The 27,303-nt window shown below is 34.9% G+C and overlaps 1 protein-coding gene and 1 pseudogene across 1 annotated transcript; both read left to right on the forward strand.

Moving 5' to 3' along the window:
* The first annotated feature begins 14,142 nt into the window (after window positions 1-14,142).
* LOC123561735 (uncharacterized) lies at window positions 14,143-22,694 on the forward strand. The gene is made up of 6 exons (XM_045354314.2): window positions 14,143-14,454; window positions 19,478-19,657; window positions 20,019-20,120; window positions 20,360-20,476; window positions 21,048-21,241; window positions 21,741-22,694. The coding sequence occupies exons 2-6, from the start codon at window positions 19,569-19,571 to the stop codon at window positions 22,220-22,222; spliced, it is 984 nt and encodes a 327-aa protein (XP_045210249.2). The 5' UTR covers window positions 14,143-14,454; window positions 19,478-19,568; the 3' UTR covers window positions 22,223-22,694.
* Window positions 22,695-23,924: 1,230 nt separating this feature from the next.
* Window positions 23,925-26,981, forward strand: LOC123560767 (three-prime repair exonuclease 1-like; annotated as a pseudogene).
* The last annotated feature ends 322 nt before the right edge of the window (window positions 26,982-27,303 follow it).

Here is a 27,303-nt window from a genome sequence, read left to right on the forward strand (position 1 = left end):
TTTCTTTGATATTTATTTTTCTTATTATAAAGTTTTGTTTACAGAATTGGTCATATGTCAATAGAAATTTTTTTTTTAAAGATACATGTTTGACATTTCATTTAAAACAAATGAATGTAACAAGCATTCCCCTGGCACCGGTTAGCACAGTGTCGGTAACGTATGTATTGATATATATATATATATATATATATTATTTATTATTGGTGTGAGGGAGCCGGGGATAGTTGTTACATTTTTCATATTTTATATTGTATCGGATGAATTATTTAACGATTTTGTCCAGCTTATTATCTTTGTAAAGCTCATTCATTGCAATTTCAATTTTTTATATTAATTCTAAAACGAAGAATATTTCTATCCGATAAAGATAGTTGTAACATGTTGGTGAAATGTAACAACTTACCCCACCGTTGGGGTAAATTGTTACAGCGTTGGGGCAAATTGTTACAATAAGCAATTTTACAATTTTACAAAGAATTTACATTTTTACAACCCAACAGTAAACTTACAATGCTTTCAATCTGTTTATAACATGTATAACACAGCTTTTTCATTTCACAAATGAATCATTTCACCTAGTTGTTAGTAGAGCCTTGTAAGTTAAACAAAACCTTGCGAATTTCAAACCATACAGGTCCATACTCTATTTTTTCAGCATTAATGCAAGCCTGAATAATGCTATAGGCTCCAACTATTTACTGAAAGTGCTTCTTGTATGTTCTGTATCTATTTGCATGTTATATAGGCAATACAATATGGTTAAATCAAAACATCTCTTCCATTTCTCCATCATATCCACAATGATGACAAATAGGACGATGTTTACATCTGTTTACATTTTTCTTTTGTTTTGTTGCTTTCTGTTCTTTAGTTTTGAGCACTTGTTTTGCTCATTTTTAGAAATTTTCACAGTTTCATGGTGAATTCTTATTTTACTATGTTAACACTCTTTTCGGGCGTATCTGTCAGAAGAGCTCTTTTACATTCTTTCGCCATCAGCAGTCATTCTAAATTGGCATTTCTTATCTGGAGAAAACGCAGGCCTGTTGTAGTTGTTCGCTGCTCTTTAGATTTTATGACGCCACTGTATGTTCATTTCTATTCACACCAATCAGGACAAGATATATTATCTTCACTGAATACGACATTTTCATAGACAAATTGCAATAATGTTTGTATCGCCAGAGGAGCTCTGATGGTTTAAGATGGCAGAGGTGCCAAGGCAGCTACCAAAGTCGACAATATATAAGGTAGCGCTTAACATCGTCAGTTTCATTTTGGCCATTTGAAAAAATCTGTATAGTAACTGGCATGGTCATTTCACTTCATTTTCAGTAGTATGCGCATGGGTAGTTGTCATCTCTGCTATTCAATATAACTACAGCATAGAGCCAACAATGTCCACCCCCATATGCAGTTTCCTGGTTCAATCGAGCATTTACTATAACAAAAGTAGTGTTCTGGTTTCCTTGTCTCAGACAGGAAGGTCTAATACGTTTGTTCCAGTCTCAAATAAAGATTCTCTTGTGAATCTTCTCTTTGGGGTCAACTGGTAGTATGTATCAACGTGCCCCGCACTAATTGTAACAACATGCCCCGACCCCACAACACGTGACAATATCTAAGGTAGACAACTCAGAGAAAGCATGTAACCTCTTGAGATTTTACGATTTTTAGCCACAATTCCTTGTTTAGTCCAACAACATTTTTAAAGTTTTATATATATTTCAAGTGTGCACATAAACCAAAAATGTATGAAAAACTCGAAAAATTTACTTACGTGGCCCAAAATCTAGCTTTTTGTTCTATTTTTCAAATAACTGTCACCAAGTTAAACATCGCATCCGTAAAAGATGGCGACTTTTAAAACTAACAAACACGCATAATCTGTGACTTTATATGATGCGTCATCACTTCATATTTGCAATGTAACAACCTACCCCATGTAACAACTATCCCGGTCTCCCCTATGTGTGATTTTATCAGTAATAATAACGCATTGTTGACTTGTGGTGGGTTGCACATCAGGTTAACATTATTGTAAAATCGAGGGCTGAAGTTCAAAACAAAACTGTATCGTGAACGTGAGAGGCTAAAGGCAGTGCGCTCCTCAAAAAGGGAGAATCAGGCAGTGAAAAATATTACTTCCCCTGCTAAATCCTTGGACAATCAGAAAAGGGAGGAGAGAAAATAAAAAAAAAACTAAATGGAACAGACTCTCGAGACTTCGAAAGAAATCCAGTACTTTTTCACAAGAAATTATAATGTCTAATTGACATTATACATTCCCTGTGAGAATGTACCAGGTTTTTTTTGGAGTCTCGAGAGTCTGTTTCTTAGTTTTTGAATAGGCGTTGATTGTTCGAGGGCAGGCTTAACTGAAAAGTTTGTTTTCTGTAGTTTTTACTAAGAACATATGCCACCTTATATCACTTTATTTTCATTTCTATTAAATCGTGAGCTTAAAACAAATTCGCTGCCTTAGGACTGGTAGCTAAAGGTAAAAGAGCTACCTTTAATTACTGTTAAGGTAAAAATCTTCCAGTAAATGTATTTTATCTTTGTTGCTATTTTTTCATATTCTGAATTAATTTTCTTTTTCACAGCGCTTTGCTTGTTTAAAATAACCAACATAATGTATGTTTCGATGTGTAAACAGGCCATGGTTATTGCTATTTCAAAAGACAAAAGGAAATATAGTTGCGCAAAAAGGCGGAAGGATTTAAGAAAAAAAATGCTTCGACCCGTTTAATATAAAGAAATCACGCCCCGTCTTAGCATCAAGAAAAACGGACCCTGCTTAGCAACTGGATAAATCTGGCTCGGAAGCTATTGAAGGCTCTTAATTTGTTATTTCTTAAAGTGTATATGTCAGACAAAACTCGTACATATCGTATCGCAAAAGTGTCTTTTACGGCCTTTTAAAGGGTTAATCTATTGAATTTGCGAAATGGTCCCCCGTCTTAACATCATTTAAATTTGTTCCTTCAGATGCGCGGTTGCACTTTTAGGAAAACGAGCGGGACTTTGAAACAGAAAAAATTGTAACCGAGTGTTGGATTTTCTATGAAACGGCACTCATCTATGTTTCCTTTTATTTGAAAAGGTTGGTGAAAAGATATTAAAGAAAATGTTACCTTTATCGAGGCATCAGCCATTTTTTGGCACCCCAGATTAGCGAAAAGTCACGTGGTACATGCACCCCGAAAGGGCTAAAACTTTGTTCCAAGCGTGATACATCTTTAATAATTTTTACAAGAATGTAAATAGATTTTGAAAAGGTCTTCAAGTAAATACAGACTAAATAGAACTGTTAATTTTGAATGAAATTTTATATGTAGAATTGTCGGATTGTGGCGATGCTTTGTTCATGAATGTGATTGTGCTCAACTTAAATAATATCATTTTTTACCTCATTTTTAGCCTGATTTATTGATACACCAACACATAGATTATTCATACACCAACATATGATTTATTGATACTTAACAGATGATTTATTGTTACACCAACACATGATTTATTGATCCCAACAGATGATTTATTGATACACCAACACATGATTTATTGATCACCAACAGATGATTTATTGATACAACCAACACATAGTTTATTTTTTACCCCAAAACATGATTTATTGATCACCAACCTGATTTTTTAAAATCATCTGTTGGTGTATCATAAATCATCTGTAAAATAGCTGTTAAGTGCATATAACCAATCTGCTTTATTTGGTAATTAATAAAAACCCGGCCAGGCCCGGACGACCCAAAAAAAGGAAATAGCCGATTTCTCGGACAATACACCCAAAACTGAATTAAACCATATATAAATTTTGGCAATTTCTAGTGTAGCAACGTGCAGAATGCAATAACAAAATGATGTTTCTAAAATGTCTGACAAAATCACCATTATTTTAATCCAGAATTCTTACACTCATTGTACAGAAGGAAAATTAATAATTATTTACATGTTGCGTAACAAAATTTGTACGTTATACCTTGCATAAAATGCGATGTCACAAAGTTACGAAGCTGTAAAAGGTACTAAATTAAAGGTTCTGTAAAAGAATCTTGGAAAAATAAAATTTTAAGCCTATTGAAATACTTGAAGCATAAAAATTTTTTAGGTAACAAACACATTTAGTCAAAATCATGTACTTAACAAAAAAAAAAAAAAAAAAAAAAAAAAAAAAAAAAAAAAAAAAGAAAACATGCGCCTTTTAAAGCAGGAGTTCGTGATCTATGTTCTTAGTATATTCTCCCGTGTACTTTGAAAGTTACAGGGGTCCTATTTGCAAAAGGATTCCTTTATGTATCCCCTTCCATTAGGTCATTTGTTTCTATTGGCAAAGGTTTGATATGGCGAAACAATATCCCCTTTTGGGGAGGCCTATCCGCTTTAATGGAGGCTCACGGGAAGACCGGCATGCCCAACTGTGTTGCCTCTGGGAAAAAAAGACTATTATTATTATTATTATTATTATTATTATTATAATAAGCAAGCGCGCTACCATTGCGCCACCAAGGTCACAAAAGTGGTTTACTTGTATTTAAAAAAGGATGCGCAATTTTGGCCTCAACCGGATGCTGGTTTTTAAGATGCGTTGTTATGCCACCACAATGAGAAGAATAGAGTGAATTAAGGTGTTTGCCAGTCTTCTTTGATGTCGGTCGACGTAATAATGGTCGAAAAGTAAAGTACCATATTGCTCTGATAATTTGGTATTCATATACAAGGACACCTCTCTTCATTTTGTACGATTCAGATTTTTTTTATATTCCTTTTCTGTTTAGCAACGGGCCCTTTCGTACAATTAATGAAAAATTGAAGTATCTGAAGTAAAATGGCTTATTTTTTTCGCTGGATTATTTTCAAAAACAAGGGAAACAGAATGATATAAGACAGTGTTATCAATCGGAAATTTCAAAATGTCACTATGATGGGCGTTGACTGTTCTAAAAACTGCGCGATTCTTTTGATCTTAGAGTAGCACGTACGAGCTTCGGTGGACGATTTCGTCGACGGAAAGCGATTCATTTACAAAACGGCTTACGCAGTCTTTTTGCTATGAAAATTCCAATAGTTTTTGAAATAAAAAGGGGCTCTTTCCGTGAAATATTTCCGCGAAATACGGTAGAAGCATATATTTGCATCGCGTGCATCACTGAAATAGCCTAAACATCATCCGAGGTAACACAAGTTTCAACGTTATAAAATCTTAATTTTTATTGCTGTTTGTGAAAAAAAATCACAGTAAGACCCTTATTTTCTATTTCATAAATTTGTTTATATCCATATTATTCATATTCAGTTTAACAATCTCTTTTTAGATTGTCAGGATTGGCTAGTTTTTAGGCGACGAGGATGCCTGGGTTTCAATCCCGTAACTCTAGTTTGCTTATCAGAACTCATTTTAGTTGAGTGGGAAAATATTTTCATAATTTCAAGCTTACCCGTCCGGGAATCGAACCCGGGCCGTTGGATTAGGAGACAACGACTTAACCACTCGCAACTCAAACCAAATACGTAAGCAAAATCACTGTAATACCAAGTCACCATATGGCGCGGATAGCTACGTCCAGCCACGGATAGAAGTAGTAATCCGTATCGATCCGTAGGTGTCACCCGGTATAGAAGTACTTTCGGGTGTTGTATCTAGAAAGTAGTTCTTTGAATTTTGAAGTTTCCCCAATTTTAAAGCTATCCCTACTTTGACATGTTATATTCCAAATGTATTTATTGATACTGTGTACAATTTTTTTGTCATTTTTGATGTCTTTGCCTAGCAAAAAATAACTAGTTAAAAGCTTTTTTTTAAGCGTTTAAATTTTAAAGTGGTGTTGGGGGGGGGGGGGGGGGGGTCACTTTTGTTGAAATCATTTTTTTGAAAGATTCTTTCTTTGGGCGTCTTTTTGACGAAAATGGCCCAAAAATGCACACCTTACGTATATAATTTCAAATTTACACATTTTCCAGTCTTGGAAATCATACGGTACATACTGAGGAAAACTGTGGAGAAATGTCCAGGGATTTCCAGAGTACTTTCCATGGACAGCTTTCCAGAGTGATTCATAACTTTATCATGACAGCAGTGCTTCTAACTGGCCAATCAGAGAGATGCATTTTCGAGTACCTGCCAGTCTCCATTTTGGTAAAACGAAGTATTTTTACAATAAACATATAGTGACTTTAGAAATAAATATCATACTATTTCAAAATCAAATTAAGATTTTTCACTGCACATACTCAATATATTTTAACAAACAACAAAACTTAAAATTTTTATTGAAATACTAGTATTACATGAATTTAATACGTTGATTTTACTTTAAAGTTTGAGATTTTACACAGATAGTCTATGATAAAGTCAGAGTAAAATGTAATCATTACCCAAGTGAAATTAGTATTATTCTGCAATGTTTTGGACATGTTAAAATTATGAATTTCATGGACGTCCATCAACAGTTTTCAAGAGTTATTCCATGGTCGTCCAAGGACAGTTTTCTGCGGTTGTCCAGGAAGTGCTGCTGACAGTATTATTCAATACAGAGATATAAAAAATATTTATACTTCTTTGTTCAGTAGCAAAAAAAAAAAAAAAAAAACAAAGACAAATATCAAACAGGGAATGCCACGCACCAAAAACGCAGCCTCCCCAAAACGAAACCTACAGCACGCAGACGTGCACACCACGCGCACACACACAAAGCCAATACATGTTATTTATGAGACTTTTTGTGGTTCCTGTATAGAGCGCAAAAATACTTACAAGCAATACAGCTTTACTGCATGTGATGACTTTGCAGTTTCAAACACTATATGACGTGTATGAACATTTGAAATACACTTTTGCCAGTTAAAAGTGGCTGATTAGAATACTTTTAAACATATACACTTGTGAACAAAGATCAATTACACGTAAAACAATGATAAAATCATCCAATAAAAGTACCTAAAGTCATCTGTTTTAAATGTCATATTAATATGCATATTCTTTATAAAATTTTCCCCCTTACGAAATGATCAAAAGATGCCACATCCCACGAACATACATATTCGCAGGAAGTATTCGCGAATAATTCACTGCTACCCGGATTGATTTGATACTAGTTTGTAGTATATTCGCAGGAAGACCAATGATCGCGACATGATCACAAGAAGAACTTAGAACATTGTTTTAGTCTTTGATAAGAGCAGATAACTACAGATCAATTAATTTGTAACATTATCTGTAAGGTCACAGTACGAGTCTTATTAGTTAATTACAGTCAGATACTTTGGACATGTCTAGAGGGAAATAGGTATGCATTACAGACATTTTTCATATGTTTAAATGGAGATTCTTAGAGGGTGATAGGAATATATTCTTATTTGTGGCAAGTCAGAAAATTTATGTTTGGTATCTATACTCGTATGTCTGATTAAACATAAGGAATTTTGAAAATGAAATAGATGCTTAAACTGTTGCAGAGCTGAATCAGAATATCTAAAAGGAAATACAACAATGACAATTTCAGATTCATAAGTTTGATAAGTAAGATGTACAACAAGGCAGTCTGAAAGATAACTATATATCCCCCGCCATTGTTATGGATAATGAAAGGGTTGATGGTATTTTGTGGAGCTAATAAACATTTGAGTTGTGACCTTGACCTTAAGCTGACAGAGGTGAATTTTGAATTCAGCACATTGCCTTGATAAGGGGATATTACAGCCAAGTCGTATAAAAAATCTTAAAGGGGTTTAGGGGTAAAGTGCAGACATAAAATGCACGGATCAAACCTTTGACGCTGAGGTCTGACCTTGACCTAGAGCAAACATTGTCGACTCATTAGTTCTGCACATCATCTTGATGAGGTGATCAATTGCTCTAAGTTTCATGAAAAACCTTCACAGGTTAAGGGGATACAGAGCGAACACAAAATGGAAGGCTCAAACATTTGACCCAGTTCTGTGACCTTGAACTTTAAGTCGACACGGCTGACTCGTAATTTCCTCACTTTCCACATCGTTTTGATGAGGTGATCATTGACCCAGGTTCTGAAATTCCTTCAAGGGTTTAGGAGGGCACAGATGGACACAAAATGGAAGGGGCAAACATTTGAGTTTTTGACATTGACCTTGAGCCGACATGGCTGACTCATGAGTTCTGCACATTGTCTTGATGAGGTGATCATTTGACCCAAGTTTCATGGTTATCCTTCTAGGGATTTAGGAGATACAGAGCGGACACGAAATGGAGGCTCAAACCATTGACCTTCAGTTGTGACCTTGACCTCGAGCCAACAGGGCTGACTCATAGATTCTGTACATTGTTTTGATGAGGTGATCATTTTACTCAAATATCATAAAATCCTTCAAGGGGTTTAGGAGATACAGACCTCAAACCTTTTACCTTGAGTTGTGCCCTTGACCTTGAGTTGACATGGCTGACTGATGAGTTCTTGATGAGGTGATCATTTGACCTTAGTTTGATGAAAATCCTTCAAGGGATTTAGGAGATACAGAGTGGACACAAAATGGAAGGCTAAAACATTTGACCCTAAGTTGTGACCTTGACCTTGAGCAGGCATGGCTGACTCATGAGTTTTGTACATAGTCTTGACAAGGTGATCATTTGACCCAAGTTTTATAAAATTCCTTCAAGGGGTTTAGGAGATACAGAGCAGACACAAAATGGAAGGCTCAAATATTTGACCCTAAGTTGTGACCTTGACCTTGAGCAGGCATAGCTGACTTATGAGTTCTGCACATAGTCTTGACAAGGTGATCATTTGACCCAAGTTTTAAAAAATTCCTTCAAGGGGTTTAGGAGATATAGAGCGGATATAGAATGGAAAGCCTTGAATTCTGACCTTGACCTTGAGCCAACATGGCTGACTCATAAGGTATGAACATTATCTTGATGAGGTGATCATTTGACCCAAGTTTCATGAAAATCCTTCAAGGGGTTTAGGAGATACAGAGCGGACACAAAATGGAAGGCTCAAACTTTTGACCCTAAGTTGTGACCTTGACCTTGAGTCGGCATGGCTGACTCATAAGTTCTGCACATTGTCTTGATGAGGTGGTCATTTGAACCAAGTTTTATAAAATTCCTTCTAGGGGTTTAAGAGACATAGACGGGACTTGAAATGGAAGGCTAAAACATTTGACCTTCAGTTGTGACTTTGACCTTGAGCCAACATGGCTGACTCATGAGGTCTGCACATAGTCTTGATGAGGTTATCATTTGACCCAAGTTTCATGAAAATCCTTCAAGGGGTTAGGAGATACGGAACGGACACGAAAGTGTTATGGACGGACAGACGGACGGAGACCATTCCTATAACCCCCCACCCCCACCACCTCTCATTGCGGGGGATTGATAAATTTAATCCCTGACATCTGTAAATTTATTTGTTTTCGCACTTTTTCTGTGCATGTAATTTTGGTAGTCATGGTTTTCAGCTAGTTCATGGCATGTTCGCAGCAACTAGTTCTTGGGATGATCACAGCAACTTGTTCGCTGGAAGCTCACAGCTACTTGTTCGTGGCAAATCTAATTTGCATGTGAAAAGTGCCTTCAACACCAACGAACATCCAGCGACATTGCATCAATTGTATCAAAATAATATTTCCGTAACGGTTGTGATCAGCCTTTGGTTACTTTAGCATTCACTTTTTTATGCTATGTAATGAATAATACACAAAGACACATGCATGTGCTTAATTAGCATAATTACAACTTTATGTTTTGTTTCATTAGTCAGTTATGTAAACAAAATTACTTGAAAAATTTATAGATAAGTCCAAAGATTAACTTTGAATTGTATTAGGCGTAGAAAAAAATGTTTGTTTCTGGTAACATGCTAAAAAAAATAAAAGTAAGTTTCTAAGGTTGCTTTGATTTTTTTTATTAAGTGGGACTTTTCGGAAATTATTTTTGTGTCAAAATATGAATACAAATAAGGGGTTAGGCAGAGCATCAGTAAGTTGATTTCATACATCACTGACCATGTTTAAAGCAAAAAAGTGCAGCTTTGCAACTTTTTGTTAAAAAACAGGAGCTGTCTGTGAGACAGCGCTCTCGACTTTTCTCAGTGCTTGATTCTGAATTAGAGCCTTGCCAGTAAAAACTGTTTAAAAGTTTAATAAAAAAAATTAAGTTAAAAAGATGCATAACTCTGTCAAAATTCAAATCAGAGTTATGCGGATTGTTTCTCCTGGTGTATAATTTGATAGCAAATAACTATTTTAGGTTTCAATTTGATATTAATAGCTTTGATAGTAACAGAGATATTTGACTTAATCCAAAACTTTAACCAAAAATCAATGTTAAAAAGGGGCATAACTCTATCATAATTTAAATCAGAGTTATGGGGATTGTTTCTCCTAGTGTAGACTTTTATAGTAAATAACTATTTAAGTTTCAAGTCAAAAGCTTTGATAGTTACAGAGATATTTGACTGGATCAAAAACTTTAACCAAAACTTCTAAGTTAAAAAAGGGCATAACTCTGTCAAAATTCAAATCAGAGTTATTTGGATTGTTTCTCCTGGTGTGGACATTGATAGTAAATAACTATTTAAGTTTCAAGTTAATAGCTTTAATATAACAAAGATATTTGACTTGATCAAAAACTTTAACCAAAAATTCTATGTTAAAAAGGGGCAGACCTCTGTCAAAATTCAAACAGAGTTATGAGGATTGTTTCTCCTATTGTAGACTATGATAGTAAATAACTATTTTAAGTTTCAAGTCAATGGCTTTGATATTAACAGAGATGTTTGACTTTATCAAAAACTTTAACCAATTGCGATGCCGACGCCGACGCTGGGGCAAGTGCAATAGCTCTACTTTTTCTATGAAAAGTCAAGCTAAAAATCACACATGGGTACATTTTGACTTTCATAAGTGGGTAGTATACATTTTGACTTCATGTGGGTACAATTTTACTTTTTTGTACGTTTTGACCTGCACCCGGCCAAACATATAGGGTAGGTCGGATACCAGAAACATTTTTTTTGCCTTAAATTACTTCTCATAGCAAAGTTTCACTAATTTCTACGCAACATGTTAACATCAGACTTCAAGTTACACGTTTTGAAAATTCCTATAATATATTTGTAAGATCAGTTGATCTAATTTGTGAACTTCATCACAAAGTATTCCCAGTCTGAAGCTTACTGTTTTCTAAAATTCATCAGGAAATGACAGAGTTATTTTGCAGAGTTAAACAACTAGAAAGTTTTCAAGTGCTACATTTTCACAGTGTCTGTGAACATTCCATGAACATTTTGAAACATGTCTAGAGTGATTTCCAGAGATGTCCATGGAAATTCATCGCAAACACTCTGGACATGTTATATAACAGAAACTTTTCATTGAAAATTATGTAACCTACTTTCCGTTGAAGTTTTGCATTTGTCTGCAGTTTTTCCATAGTAACTCTGTAATATCTACAGCCATGAAACAGTAAAATATAATTGTAACACATACCTTTATTTTTCCAATTAGACTGATGCAACAATCTCAAATGTAATTAAGTCAATTTTATTAATTTACCAAAAAATACTAAATCCAAAATAACCATCTATGCACAGCAAGTAGAGAAGTAACGTTTGTGTACACTGTAAGTCATGAATAAGTCATGAAAATTTTAACACATAACTGTTCATGTATTGATCATCCATACAAGTGGTACAAAGTGTGCCCAGAGGGTACATAACAGGAGCTAGACCGAATGAATAATAAGTACTATAAATATAATATGAAAGCCCTACCCCTACAAATGTGAAACCAAAATTTGTAGTCCTGTTTGGCGCCAACCTATACTGTGTTGGTGCGCCGTAAAACCCAAATAAATAAATAAATAATATACCCGTATTAAACAAGGTTTTGAGAGTATATTGGAATCACTTTATAGTTTGTCTATTAATATGTCACAAATTACCAGTAAGAGGTCATCCATTTGGAGGGAGTTCTATGGGAATAGTGATTTTTATAGAAAAAAGTCCAGCTTGATTTGCTTGAAGTTAGTCTTGCTTTTATATAATTGAATTTCAAAATAAAAAATTGGCATTTAAATCTATGATGGCATATTTCTGCCAGCGAGGTAGCTATTGTGAAAAAAGCTATCTTGATAAAGCGAAGTTTTCTGAAAAGATGATTTATCTCAATAGCTGAATGTTTCCTGGAAATATTGTTGGAAAAATTACATTAGTATCTCAATATCAGTAAGACAGCTATCTTAACACTTTGAGCAATTATCTTGATTTTTCTAACTTTTGTGAATACTATCTCAATAGCCTAAAGTTTCCTGGAAATAAAAAGCATATCTTGAAAACAGTAATTTATTGCATAACGTTTTCAGAAAAATGCACAGTTTTTCTAGAATATGTTTAAGAATGTTATCATAATATTTACCAAGCATCTTGTGGCAGTTTCAAGCACTAACATGAATTTTTGTGCTAAAAATTACTTAATATTTTCATGAAACAAATGAAATATCTATAAAATATTATGTTTTGCTGAAATGTTTTCAGAAAAATGCTCAAGTTTCACAGGAAGTTTACAATATTATCTTAATAGCTATCTGTGAAAGAAATTAGTATGCCCCCAAACAAATCAAAGAAAAGACAAGATGCTGATCACAGGACACTGGAGCCCCAACTTCCCATCATTGAAAGGTTGACCATATTTTATTTGCTGTCAATGCAAGACTGTAAACCATTTAGGAAAACATTGCTGTTGAACATATAAGTACAAACCCATTTAATTATAATTGATACCAATGAACACAGTAAATAACATGTTAATAGTTTCCAGTTGAGTAAATGGTTTATTCATAATAACCCTTACTGTGCTCAATTTCTATATAATGAACTTGTCCATCTTCCAATTTGGACTACCATTAACTGTTAGAAGGGGTGCTTACCAAAAAAGATACTGACTGAAAGGCGAACAATGCAGATCTTGATCAGCCTGCACATCTTGATCAGCCTGCACATTCATTCATTCATTCATTCATTCATTCATTCATTCATTCATTCATTCACTCACTTAATTGCAAAACCGATATCATCCAGTGCAATATTAGGTAGAAGTCTGCAATATTGCCCTTGAATCCGTGACCCCTTGCTTATATACGGCAGTGCTTTACTGTCCGAACATACTGGCTGCCTGACATATTTTCTACCTTATTGTGACTCAGTTGGTGAAATTATTTTTCTGAATATTTCTGAAACATGCATGTCTAACATAGACTGAACCCTGTCTGAACCAGTTTAGCAGTCTGAATCTTTCTGAACAGGGAGTTTATGTTGTGGACATTTCCGAGTGTTTCTGAACTTGTACTGAACTGTATGTGAAAGATTTAGAGACAAATTCGGAAAGTTTCAGAAGATGATTTTTCTGAGCTTTTACTGAAATATTCCTGAAAGATTAAAAAGTAAATTAAGGATATTCCATTGACCAACTTTTCTAAAATACTACTGAAATGCACATAGATCTATCAGAAATAAGTAAAAATGTTTCTTGTTATGAATTTCTAAATTCACAATTTCAAAAATATTTTTATACACAAAAGATACCTATGCATATTTTTTTCATTAATTCATTTATTACATTTACAAGAGAAAAAAATTAGTATGTCCATGATCATTATCATTTCAACTCAACTCGACAATTTTATTTTGTAACAATACATAAACATCCCGCTTAGCTCAGTAGGGAGAGCGTTGGTCTACGGATCGCGGGGTCGCGAGTTCGATCCCCGGGCGGGTTTGATAAAAGACATTGTGTCTGAAATCCTTCGTCCTCCACCTCTGATAATTCATGTGGGGAAGTTGGCAGTTACTTGCGGAGAACAGGTTTGTACTGGTACAGAATCCAGGAACACTGGTTAGGTTAACTGCCCGCCGATACATGAATGAAATACTGTTGAAAAACGGCGTTAAATCCAAAACAAACAAACAAACAAACAAACAAAATCTTTTTATTTTTCAGGACAACTAATAACTCCCGCCAACATTTTAAAAGATCGTCTAATGTCGTTTTAAACTCGGTAAATATCACAACGCTCCGTTCGTCATCGGTAAACTACGGTAAAAATTTGATTTTATCCCAAAATATGTATTTACGCAATATTTTTTATATAACTATTATAAAGTGGTGTTTGATTAATATTTCAGTTAGTTTTGTTTAATGATATTCGAAATAATAATAATTGGATTTCGCGACCAGCGTTTTCTGAAAACGGAAATTATGGCACGAAACAAGAAAGGTCAATTTTCGAAGAGAAAACCAATAAATCGACGCAAGAAATTGTTGAATAATGATCACTCGTATTGTGGAAACGATGTAACAACCACTCGCGTTGAAAATAATGGATTAGATGAATCGTGGAAAGTGGGAAGAAGATTGGTAGAGTGGGAAGTGCTTGCATTAGATGTCAGGTTGTGGAAGGTATCAAATTTAGCTATTTATAGCTAATATAGCCACATATGGCTAAAAAGTGAACTAAAGAAATGTATATTTTTCTCACCCTTGCTCACATTTTAACACGAGCATCATGTCACTAGTCCATCTATGTCACACAATTTTCTACACATGAATTGATCAATCAAGTACAACATTTACCGATGCAGTTTTTTTTTAACTGCTTTGTTTAATTGGAGGAAATTAAGTTCAGTTGTGCCAGTAATCACAATAGCCTGTATTAAACGCCTAGAGTGACTTTAAGGCCAATGTAATTGAATCAGTGTTTAACATCCCCTGAATGGTGGTTGTCTGCACATTACTAGATCTATTTCAAAGTGTTTTGATATCACATAAAATTTTGTTAGCTTAACTCATGCTACAAGTATGCACCATTTTGTTTTATTGCAATGAATGTTTTTCGTTTCTTACAGTTAGTTATATTTAACACAAACACTGAACACAAAAACACAAAAACAACTTGTCATAGCCTAACACACCAGTGTATTGAGTGAGTGACCATGCTGTGTTTATATAAGAGATTAAGCTGGTAGGAGGACATAATCACAGTGTATAGACTCTCTGTACGCCCAAACGGAAGTCGCCAATAACTAGGCGTTCACTTTCGTTTTTCAAATTTTTGGAAGCTGTCGGTAGTGTGTATTTTCATGTTTTTCTGTGGCTATTTGAAATAAATATTCTTGTTGTATATATTTTTCAATGTATGATAAATGTCTCTACAACAAACTGCCGTTTAACAGACATTAACACATGAAATTAAAATGTATTTTCATTCAAAACCTAGAAGGTCGAAGCAAAAGACGATGTATTCAGGCTAAAATGCCCATTATTTAGGAACTGCGAGTGAAATACGTGTCAGAACCGCTTCTGAATGTTAAATTATAAATTCATGCAAATGAGTTTATACCTACAAATATGAATTTACAATCCTGAATAGTTTAAATATTGTTAAATTCAACATGCATATGAATTATACACTGAACGCCTAGTCGCAAATCTTTATAGAAAAACTGTCCCACTATTCGCCAAAACACTGTACGCCTATTCAATAACGAAATGACGAAGTGTTTGGGCTTGTATGCTCTATACACTGTACTTACTGAATTTATAAATATAAGTTTTGTATTGTATTTTACTTGTGACAGTGAAACAGTATTTACTAGTCTGTTTCACCAACGATGTCCTTGTCTTGGACAGGAAATAGAATCTGTATACGAGTTTCCGTTAACATACGAGAAAAATATGTATTTATTCCGCTCAGCTTGACAGGACACTGTTTTTGTTTTTTTTTCTTTGTATTTTAGCTCGATAATTCGGGGAATAGCGGTGCTTTTCTACTAGCCCCGCCTTTGGTTAAAGTTAAGTTTTTTGGCAGCCTTTTTTTCTGTCACATCTTTTTTTAACTGTTGCTTATACCTTACTGTAATTTCACATAAACATTGTGCAAACAAAGCCTTTTCAGCTCGACTATTCGAAGAATAGTCAGTTATTCTACTCACCCTGGCGTCGGCGTCGGCGTCACACCTTGGTTAAGTTTTTGCATGCAAGTACATACAGCTATCATTTCAAGGCATATAGCTTTGAAACTTATTTTTTTCTTTTTCTAGATCAATTACCAACCTCACTGGGTCAAGTCCCATAACTCTGGCGTGTATTTTGGGCAAATTATGCCCCCTTTAGGACTTAGAAAATTCTGGTTAAAGTTTTACATGCAAGTTACTATCTCCAAAACTAATACAGTTATTGAATTGAAATTTCACAAGTGCCTTTGGGGTTATAAAACTGGTTGATAGCAGCAAGTCCCATAACATTTGGTCAAATTATATCCGCTCTATATAGGAGCCAGGTCATTTTCCGCTTGTTCTGTAGCGATTACTGAAATAATTTTTAATGCAAACGAAAAAGAATTGGATACTAGCTTCGATCTGCTTGATTTTGACTGATATCAGCGGTTATTTGGAGCCGGATATTAAAATAAACAGAAATTACAAATAGCCGCGCCGACGGCAGCTGTTTCTTCTGTGAATTATGATAAAGTCCACGTCATAAAGTCCGAACAAGTCTCTGAGATGCCGGAAATGGATCAAGCACTGAGTTGGGCCACTTAACGATTATATGAATGATGCGTTAGTGTAAAGAATCTAGTCATTATTACAAAAAAAATAATTTCAAACACAATGCAGGTTAGAGGTTATTAGTACGCATTTACTGCGACTGAGCCGTGCTAGACTAATTAATTTGATAATTACTTACTAATAAACACTAACCTTTACGAAAAGTGGATTCGAAACTGCAGTAATAACATATAAACTGGTCAGTGACTGTTACGAAAACGAAAGAAATTATAACTATTACCTTTTAAATGTCGGTTGTAATAAAACAAAGTCAAATTATGGAAATATATGAATGAAAAGAAGTTTTGAATAGGCGTTCAGTTTTTCGACTAAGCGTTCAGTCCGGATTTTAGAAATAGCGATTAGTGGGCCAGTAATGTATCGACTAGTGGGACAGTGTAATCGGCATATATGTCTCAGAAAAACACATTTTCCTGAAAACGCATTCGTTACCATAGAGCCATGCTAGTATTTATTAATGCGTAAGATATTTATCTACGAAGTAGCAAAGGTTTCAATTCTTTGCAAAAGCTCAATATACATGTATTTCAAAGAATTGATAGTTTTATTACAAAATCGAACAAATACCCACACCTGATTCGACTTTAAATGAAGTATATTAAGAGTTTTAATAGGCGTGTTTGGTATCTACGTAAACAGTAGCTCTTAAACAATATGTAGATAAAAAATACACTTACTTTATGCGATATTAACGAAATAAACAACGAAAATCCAAGCCATCCGCGACAGCAAAAATTTGTGTTTTGATTTCTGAACGCCTAGTTTTTGACGACTTCCGGTCGGGCGTACAGAGAGTCTATACACTGTGATAATGTGTAACTGTATTATTGCATGAAATTTCCATGAAAAATGTGCTAGTTTACATCTTCATTCAGTTCTTTTCACCTCCCTTGGATTGGTTTTACATTAGACATGCCAGCTATACAACATGTTGTTTGATTTCAAAGATCTTTCATAAATGACACTTTTGTGTACAGACTATAGTACATATTTTCATAGATGTGTTCGAGTGCTTGTGAAAGAAGAGCTGAAAATTAACAAAATTGCGAAAAAATAATATTTGTTTTGTGTACTTAATTGGATGATTAACTTGATCCAAGGATGTATTAAAATTATTGCTGAAAAAACGCATCTGTAAATAATTTATTTTATTTCTGTAAAATGTTACAAATTCCAATTTCATTCAATATGCAAGCAACTAATATGCACCTATTTTCAGTTTAAGAGTTATTAATAGAAACTTGCAATTCTTTTGTTCACTTTTTAGCCATATATAGCTATATTAGCTATAAATAGCTAAATTAGCTAAATTTAATACCTTCCCCAGCATGGATGTGTAAATAAATAAATCAACATCAGCATAGTACCAGTGTGGACTACTGGTACTGATGATAAACCCGAACAGAAAATGATTTTATTTACCTGTAACTTTTTTATTTCTGCAAATTGAAATCAATGGTTGGTATCAAAATAAAGTTTAACATTTTGCTGAAAACTTTACATAATTCAAATTTTATATTTAGTAAGCAACCCCACACGAAGTGAGGCCCTGAAAGGGGTTTGTAAAATGGGGACTGTATGAACGTTGACTGATGATAAATTCGACCACTTTGTCATTTACAAAATTTTCTTCGTATTATTATATTGAAACTTTCCCCAAAAAGCTTCAACAGTCATTCCTGATCAAGTAATGAAAAGTGACACAATGTCAGGCCTTCATGTTTCGACAGTGAGCATGCGCAAAAAAAAAACACACACTTCCCAGTAATCAGTAATTTTGGATAAATATTTTTTATACAAATAAATGTAAGTCATTTATTTATACAGAATATTTACCAATTTTGTTTTTGTTTACACCAGTTGGTGTTCTAAGTGGAAACTATGAGATGGTGTGTTCAATTTTATAAATAACTGCTTGCAATCGAATATTTTCAAGGTGGTCAACTTTATCATCTGTCCGGGTTTATCATCAGTACCAGTACTTAGAAAAATATTAATCAATGTAAATGTGCAGTCCTGGAAGTGAGCAGAGATCCAATGGCCTGTGACTAGTGAAATTTCTGTCGGACCAGTGAAAATTTCCAAACGACTGGCTTGTTTGACCAGTGAAATTTTGCCGGGATCTTGTCTGTACATTAATCGCTTATATCTCGGTAAAATGCATCAAGGGAATTCCATTCATCCGACCGTTAACGTTTGCTGTTTAGAATTCCCTGCTTTTTACATGGCTTTGTATGCAAGGAGAGACAAAAAAACGGGTAAATAAATGTGGTAATATATGAAATCTGCTGCATTTTGTCATTTTCTTTGCTTTTATTTTGAAAAGAAAAAATGAGAAAAAAAAACGTTGAATGCAATGAAGATGTAAGTAAATGTGTACAGTACGTACCACCACATACGTAACCAAAGATTTTGGCTAGTAGAAAGTAATCCGGGCCAATAAATTCTGCAAGCTTAGTGGCCCGAATGGCCTGTGGGTTTCAGATGACTGAATGTTGTAACAAGCATGACAAGATCCGGTTTCTGGTTTGTGTACCAACTGGTACAATGTATTGTTTGATAAGTAAGTACTAGTACAAGGTAGTGTACATTCAGCTAGCTTGATGGATGATTATATAAATTGTTTGTTGTCAATATATTCCAGTTTTTTATGTGTTCAAACCTGAGATGCTACTGCTGTCATTCCAAGTATTAGATGACTTGTTTAGGATGGACACTTTTTATTATATTTGCTCATCATTATGTATTATAATACAAAGGTCAACCATCAGGGTCAAGTTGCGTCTACTATACTGTATATATGTTTTTATAATAGTTTAATTTCTTTCCTTGAAAAACTGTCAATATCTTTCCAGCAATGATCGATAGTCTGGGTAGACCAGGACGTGTTAATAACATGTTAGCTAACTAAATCTAAAGACGGTGTCAGATGCAAACTTGAAAAAGATGGAGGTTCGGGCAGGAGATGTTGTGGAAAAAGTTTCCGCTGAGTCATCACGAGCCGTAGCTGAGGAGGCATTCAAGAATGAAATGGAGTATGTTTATTTTTTGTCAGACACAATCATAGCCTTAGGTTGTATACTTGATATTTAAAAGATATTTCTATATCATATGCACTTAATTTTATCAGTCAATCAATCAGTTAATTTCTGATAACCAACTTTTTTTTTGTTCTACATTTTGAGAACCAGAGTCCAAAGCTGTGATTGTGATAAAAATACAAAAATAGATTCCACCTAATTGAACGTTATTTTTCCAAAACGTGTGGAAAGGACCAGTCCATTAAATTTTGCAATAGTTTGAGTCCATGGACTCCAAAATATGTCAGTAACCATGGTAACACTATTTGTTGTTGATATTTCTCAGTTGTTTTTATAATTCAAATTAATTCTACAGGACCAATGCGCATGCAGTGTCTCAAGATGCACAAGTTGGTATGAGCGGTTTGATAGAAGACTTGGGCGTTTGTCCACTACCAGATTTATCTCCTGTATCACAGTAAGAATACCATTTTTTAGATACTCAAGCCAAAGATAGATACTTATGGCTGACCGTATGTTCAAACCAAAACCTTAGATTGTGACTTATGACTAACTGTATCTTCAAATCAACAACAGAGATAGTGTTTCTGGTGTGTTTCATATTGCAAGGATACATTATATTTTACATTGCACAGTATGCCATGAATTTGTACTAAATACAATTTTAAATGTTAGCACTCTTTAAAAATATTTGAGGCTTCATGATGATGGACTAGAATGGACTGATACTGAGAGTGATGATGAGAATAGCTGTATTGAACATGTTGAACAGAATGTTCCAGAGACTGCCTGTTTACCAGATAACAGTTGCAGGTACTTACATGTTTCAATCATTTTCTAAAACCTTGAAATACAATGCCTTAAAGTTAAGATTTCAGTCCCAGATTTTTTGGAGACTCTTTATTTACAGTACAGATATTAACCCTTATCATGCTAGACACAATTTATTCTGCCTTTGCGACCAGTGCAGATCGTGATCAGACTGTACATCCATGCAGTCTGATCAAGATCTGCACTGTTTGCCATTCAGTCAGTATTTTTTGGTAATCACCCCATCTAACAGTTAATGATACTGTCCAAATTTAAAGATGGACAAGTTCATTATAGAAATATATAGCAGGATAAGGGTTAATTTGTCAACATGTAGCACCAGCCTACACAGACCAATAATCAAAACTTTGTGGCATTTTATCCACATGTGGAAGCTCTACTGTGCCGCTGGAGTTAACCTGATTTTAGGCTGTAAACTATATGGATTATGGAACCCAGGTTCAGAATGTAGGACCGAACATGCAACCTCAAGATTAATAAGCTTTCACAACCACACCCTGACAAAAATACAAATTCAGATTTGTTATATACATGTATATTTGTTTGTTTGCAGCACTCAATTGGACTCCAGAATGCCATTGCCTCCCCCAGTTCACACTCCCAGATTACATAGAATGTTACCCAAGCAAGTCAGAAAAGCTAAAGTCAGACTAGATCTACTACCTAAATACCCATGCCGCACAAGAAGTGGTATGTCGGTTGCTGTGGACACAGCCTGGCATAAACGAGGTTTTGACTCTCTAACCTGTAAGTTCTCAGCTGTATTTTTTCTTTTAAAATATTTTTTGTTTGCCATATATGTATTCTTGTATGAAATGTTATACAAAACAAGTATGTCAAAAAACTATGTGTGAAAACAGAGAACTAACTAACTTATCGACAAATCAACAAATGTACTTAACAAAATGGCAAAATTAAAGTTGATTTTACTTTTTACCCCTCACCCCCCCGCCAAAGGCAGAAGGATATAATTTCTGCATTGTCCGTCCGTTAATCCATCTGTCCATCCATCATGTCCATCAGCTGAAATATCTAAGAAACTAATGGATGGATTTTCATGATAATGGTACAAAGTAAGTATTACCATGGTGTTATGTGGCACAGGAAGTGCAGTGTCAAAGAACCATATCTCTACCTAGTTTTTTAATTATCTCCCTTTATTATACAAAATAAGGCTTGTCTAAAGTATATCTTGAATAGTATGAATGACATTCTATATAATATTTATGTTTGTTATTTCTCACAGCTTATACTTTTTTCCTGACCACTGGGAAGTCTACAAAACAGAAGAAAGTTGTTGGTCACCGAATTTGTGGTGTTTGTAGCTGGTGGAGAAGAAAAAGACCGGGCCAAAAAGTACGTCCCCATAGATGTGTACGTAACCACACAGATAGTGCTAGAGCTATGGAAGCCAAAAGTGGTGTGAAGGGAGTACATGAATTGTTGGAAGAGGGCACCACAGTGGAGTATTTGGAGGGTGATGGAGACAATACACTTATTTCAAAAATAAAAACTAACCTTGGAATAAGTATGAAGAAAAGATTTGATAAAAATCATGTGGTTAAAAACTTTACCAAAAGTCTATATTGCTTAAAAAATGACAAAGGTATCAAGTTGAGCAAAAGTGCTATCACCCACCTTGAAAAGTGTTTAAAATACACATTTGCCAAAAACCAAGGAGATAAAAGTGGAATGGAAAACAATGTGAAAGCCATTGTTCCACATTAGTTTGGAGACCATAGTCTTTGTATGCCTAGGTATTGTGGATATAAAAGAAAACCCGGAGAAAAATATCTTCATCGTAGCCTGCCCTGTAAGACAGCTCTACAGGATGAAACCCTCAGACAACGACTACAACAGATATTTGATCCGCTGATACATAATGCCCATCAGTATATAGATCTTGGTTCAAGCCAACAGTGTGAACACGCCAACAAGGAAGTGACATTGAGAGCTCCTAAGAGTCACCATTATGGCAACACCAGCAGTCTTGACTATCGAGTCCATGCCACAGCAGCATTCGTAAATGAAGGAAGGCACTATAACTAAGGTATAAAACAGTTAATGTTCTGAATTTGTTATTGTTCTTTACTTGGTATTTAAGGATTTTCCAGGGAAAAATGAGTGGTGATGAGCGAAATCACTTTTTTTCTTTGTGGTACCACCACAATAAGTTTAACTAATTCCGGTCTCTCCACTCATTTTTTCCTTGAAAAACCCTTACCGTTATTATTTTGACTATTCAAAGGGGTTAAAGGGGGTGGGGGGGGGGGGGCTTGTAAATGCATCTACATTGGTTACAGTTTTTTTTTTATAAAGTCCAGTATTTTGTATACTACAATGTTACTGTAATGAAACCAGTCTTGAAACACTAATAATAGTCAACAGAACTAGGCAAGTGCGCCATAACTCTTGGATGATTTTGTAAGGAGTTCTGGCCCTTTTTGTTTGACTTTTTATAAGTTCAATCAGTGCTATTGCAATGAAACTTGAGACACTTGCTGTAGGGAGGATTTTGTCTATATAAACAAGCTTCGAATTGTGAAGCACTGACTGTATATCAGACAGTTCTTGTTTTCTTACGTTATTTGTTAATTTTTGTTGTTATTTGTTCAATTTTATTCGTTCGTTTCAGATTGTTCTTGTTATTCAAGTTGTTGTTGTTTTGGATATCGATGAAACCTGAATGCCATGATCTTTAATGTAAGTATGTTTCCATACATTCAATTTATACTAAATACCTGGCATGAGAGCAATAAGTTGTGAGTTCAAGACTTATGTCTGTCCGCATAAGAGAGATTGCTAATGAAAACTTTATAGAATCTAAAAATTATTTTTGGGCAGTTGTCAGTTTCTGGTGAAAATTACCATGTACTGACAAGTCAATGAAAAAATAGTGTGGCACCCATGTCAGCATAATTTATGTAAACAAATAAATTTAACAATATTTGTGATGAATACATTAGCAAGGTATTAATATTTTTTATGCAAACTGCAATATTTGTATGTATCTTCAATATACATTTTATTCTTATAGGGGTAGAAAGGTGTTGTTTTTATGATTTTATTATTATTTGTTTTACAGGGTTTCAACAAGCTCGGACTATCTCCTGGTGCACACACTGTCAAGTATGCTGACATGTGCTTGAAGCGGCGACACACCAAACAACAGAAAGCCCAATCCCCATCCACTAAACGTAGACGACTGGTGCTGAAACAGGAACGGGCTACTAATCAAGGTGCAAATGAAGCTCTAGAAGGAGACAAATATCAGTCTGGTGAGTGAACATGAAAATGTTTATTATGCCCCTTTCTTCAGAACCCTATTGTTTTAGGTCAGTAGGTCAAAGGTTGCGGGGGACCTTTGACTGCAAAACTTTGTCCGGGCAGTAACTCATAAATGCTTCAGCCTAGGAACATCAAACTTTGTATGGAGGTTTGTCATGACCAGCAGATGATCCCCCTTTTGTTTTATAGGTCAAGGGACTACAAAACAGTTTCTGGGCAATTACTCATGAACACTTCAGGCTTCATATCATGTAAGACCCATTGTTGCTTTTACAGTTACTGTCTCCACCAAGGGGGATTTTCATGTTCTGAGCTCTTGTGATATTGAACTTGTATGTTATGATATGGTCCCCTTTACAAATACATATGAGCCGCGCCATGAGACAAACAACATAGTGACTTTGCGACCACCACAGATTCAGACCAGCCTGCGCATCTGCAGTCTGGTCAGGATCCATGCTGTTGCTAACGTTTACATATCACAAAAGACTTCGAAAATGAACAGCATGGATGCGCAGGCTGGTCTGGATTCATGCTGGTTACAAAGCCACTGTGTTGGTTTTCTCGTTGTGCGGCTCATGTATGTTGTTTAACACTTGGATATTTTAAAACATAACTGCCATATTCATTATAATTTAACAGTTACTTTTGTTACTAAGACAACAGCCAGGGAAACCAAAACCAAAAGATGAATACATTTGTTTGCATTTATACTTTTATATAACAGGAATTGCTCACGGCGAGAATGTAGATGTGGAACAGATTCCAGATTCCATTCCAAGAGATAATTTTAAACCTGTCCAGTTACCAGGACCCCCGACTGTTGTATCTTTTGACTTGGAAACAACAAGCCTGAGTGAGTAATTGTTTAGTTTGTTACAACTTCGGAAATCATGTCCACTAACTTCTGTATTTTGGTGTCAGACACATGGTTGCTAGTGTCTGCTGTATGTACAACATAGTCTACCAGACAGCTTGGATTTGGTATAACATTGTTATCATTGAAGAAGTATTTTTTTATGCTAGGTTCAACAAAATTATTATATATACAATCAACTATTATTATTATTACTATACCAGATTTATATAGCGCCCTTTTCATGATCAATTTCACGTTCAAAGGCGCTTTACATAGTTGTTGCAACATGGAAATGCATATCAGAATTTTTCTTATGGAGGGTCACCGATAGCTCATTTGACCAAAGTGTCAGTCTGCTAAGCTGAGGACACGAGTACAATCCCCACTAGCAGTTCCAAAATTTTGACAATCTGTGCAAGTGAAGTAGGGGAATGAACATTTGAGCCGTGCCATGGGAAAACCAACATAGTGGCTTTGCGACCAGCATGGATCCAGACCAGCCTGCGCATCCGCGCAGTCTGGTCAGGATCCATGCTGTTCGCTAACAGTTTCTCTAATTCCAATAGGCTTTAAAAGCGAACAGCATGGAGCCTGACCAGACTGCGCGGATGCGCAGGCTGGTCTGGATCCATGCTGGTCGCAAAGCCACTATGTTGGTTTTCCCATGGCACGGCTCATTTTACTTCTGAATAAAGAGAATACGTATACATTTTTATTTCTTTTCAATTGTTTTGCAGTTAGAGACGGATCGAGTGCTTCCGCAGATTACACAGATTGCTGCAGTGGAGTTACAGTCAGGAGAGCAGTTCAATAAATATGTTAAACCAACAGTTCCCATTTCTACGGCTGCAACAACTGTTACTGGCATATCATTTTACAATGAGGAAATGACAGTAAATGGAACAAAAGTGCAATCAGTATCTATAAAAACAGCTATGGATGAATTTGTTAATTGGATACCGGTATCCAAATTTAAAAGTGTATGTTTAGTAGCTCACAATGGTCGCAGATTTGACTTTCCCATTCTTGTGTCTACATTAAAGAACATTGGAGCTCAGGATAAGTTATCAGAATGTGCATTCATTGACTCCATGTCAGTGTTTCGAAAGCTTTATCCGAACACATCACTGAAACAAGTAGATCTTGTGTCATCCTTACTTGGTGAAACATAGGATGCACACAATGCCATGGATGATGTGGTAGCCCTTGGGAAATTAATCAAGTTTGTGAACCTCCCAAGTAGTGATTTAATGGCTCATAGCTTTTCTCAGTCAGCAGTTGCTAATAACATGGTTTTCAACAAATCTAAAACACTCAATTTGCTATCATTGAATCCGTTGATTTATTCAGGTATGATAAAAAAAACCTACCGCTGAAAACATTGCTGGGTCTGGTCTGAATATAAATCACTTAAAATTGTTGCATACCAGAGGTGGGGAAGATGCTTTAAAAGATGTGTTTATTTCAAAGAACTCTGAAGGCTTACCAAGAGTCTCTAACAATAAGAAAGTGTTGGAAGAGATTGTACCACAAATTGCTAAATATTTTGAAAATCACTAGATTTTTATACACTGGTGTAATGACTGTTCAGGGACAAAACTGTTTTATGTACATTTATTTGTCTGTACATACACAGTGATAATTAAGGAAATAACAATATAGGTATTCTATATTTATTGCAATGTTCTTATCTATAAAACATCATGCAATGTATTTACCAGTAAATATTTATGCAATGCGTAAGATTTATCATTTAATTTTGTCTCGGCAAATTTACTTTTTGGTGGTATCAAAATACCTAATGATATCTTATTATTTTACATTAAAATGGTTAAAACAACTAGTAAATGTATTCACATGTGTTTGTATTGTTATAAACTCCAAACAAGTTGTGAAAATGTCAATAATACATAGATTCTGATCATTATAGGCACCTGTCGATATGTAGTAGTAGTGGAAATAAAGTGATGAAAATGTTTCCATCTGTCTAACTTCCCATTGGTGTTTTTTCAATACTAGACGGGCAAAGTTTTTAAATATGGTTTATTTACCTTAGGAATAGGTCAGTTATAAAAAATAAGCATTAATTTGTTTTGGAATAATCACATTATTGCCAAAAAATCATACTTTTAATGTCGTCACAACATTTGGCCTCGGAATAAAGTGCTTTTGAGTTTGCACATGTTGTCATGAGTAAATGCAAATTTAGAAGAAATGTCTTCCAAATAAACATTTAAATCATCTTATTTGCAAACATACAACACTTCTTGGTCCATAAACTCCAAATTTAGTATTATATTGCTTAATATAAGTAATTTATGGCCATTTTATTTATCCTAGGGGTCAGATGATTTTGAGTGAAAGTGAAAAATGGGGTGGGATGGAATTTTAAAAAAAAATAATTTTTTTATTCACCTGTAAAGGTGTCCTAAAATTTCAAAACAATTCAGTGGTATGATATAGATAATAAAAAACACATTTTAAATTAAGTTTGAAATATTGTCCATTAGAGTTGTCCTACCTTAATTTTCTCACATGTATATAGACTTCAACCATATTACAATTAATCAACAAAATAATATATTCATTTTTCCTTAATGCACTTGGTGTTCATAGCAAAACTGTGGCTGCCACATTATAAACCAGGCATTGGGAAACTGCT

This window comes from Mercenaria mercenaria, chromosome 18 (genome assembly GCF_021730395.1).
Source record: "Mercenaria mercenaria strain notata chromosome 18, MADL_Memer_1, whole genome shotgun sequence".
In the NCBI taxonomy this organism is placed as follows: Eukaryota; Metazoa; Mollusca; class Bivalvia; order Venerida; family Veneridae; genus Mercenaria; species Mercenaria mercenaria.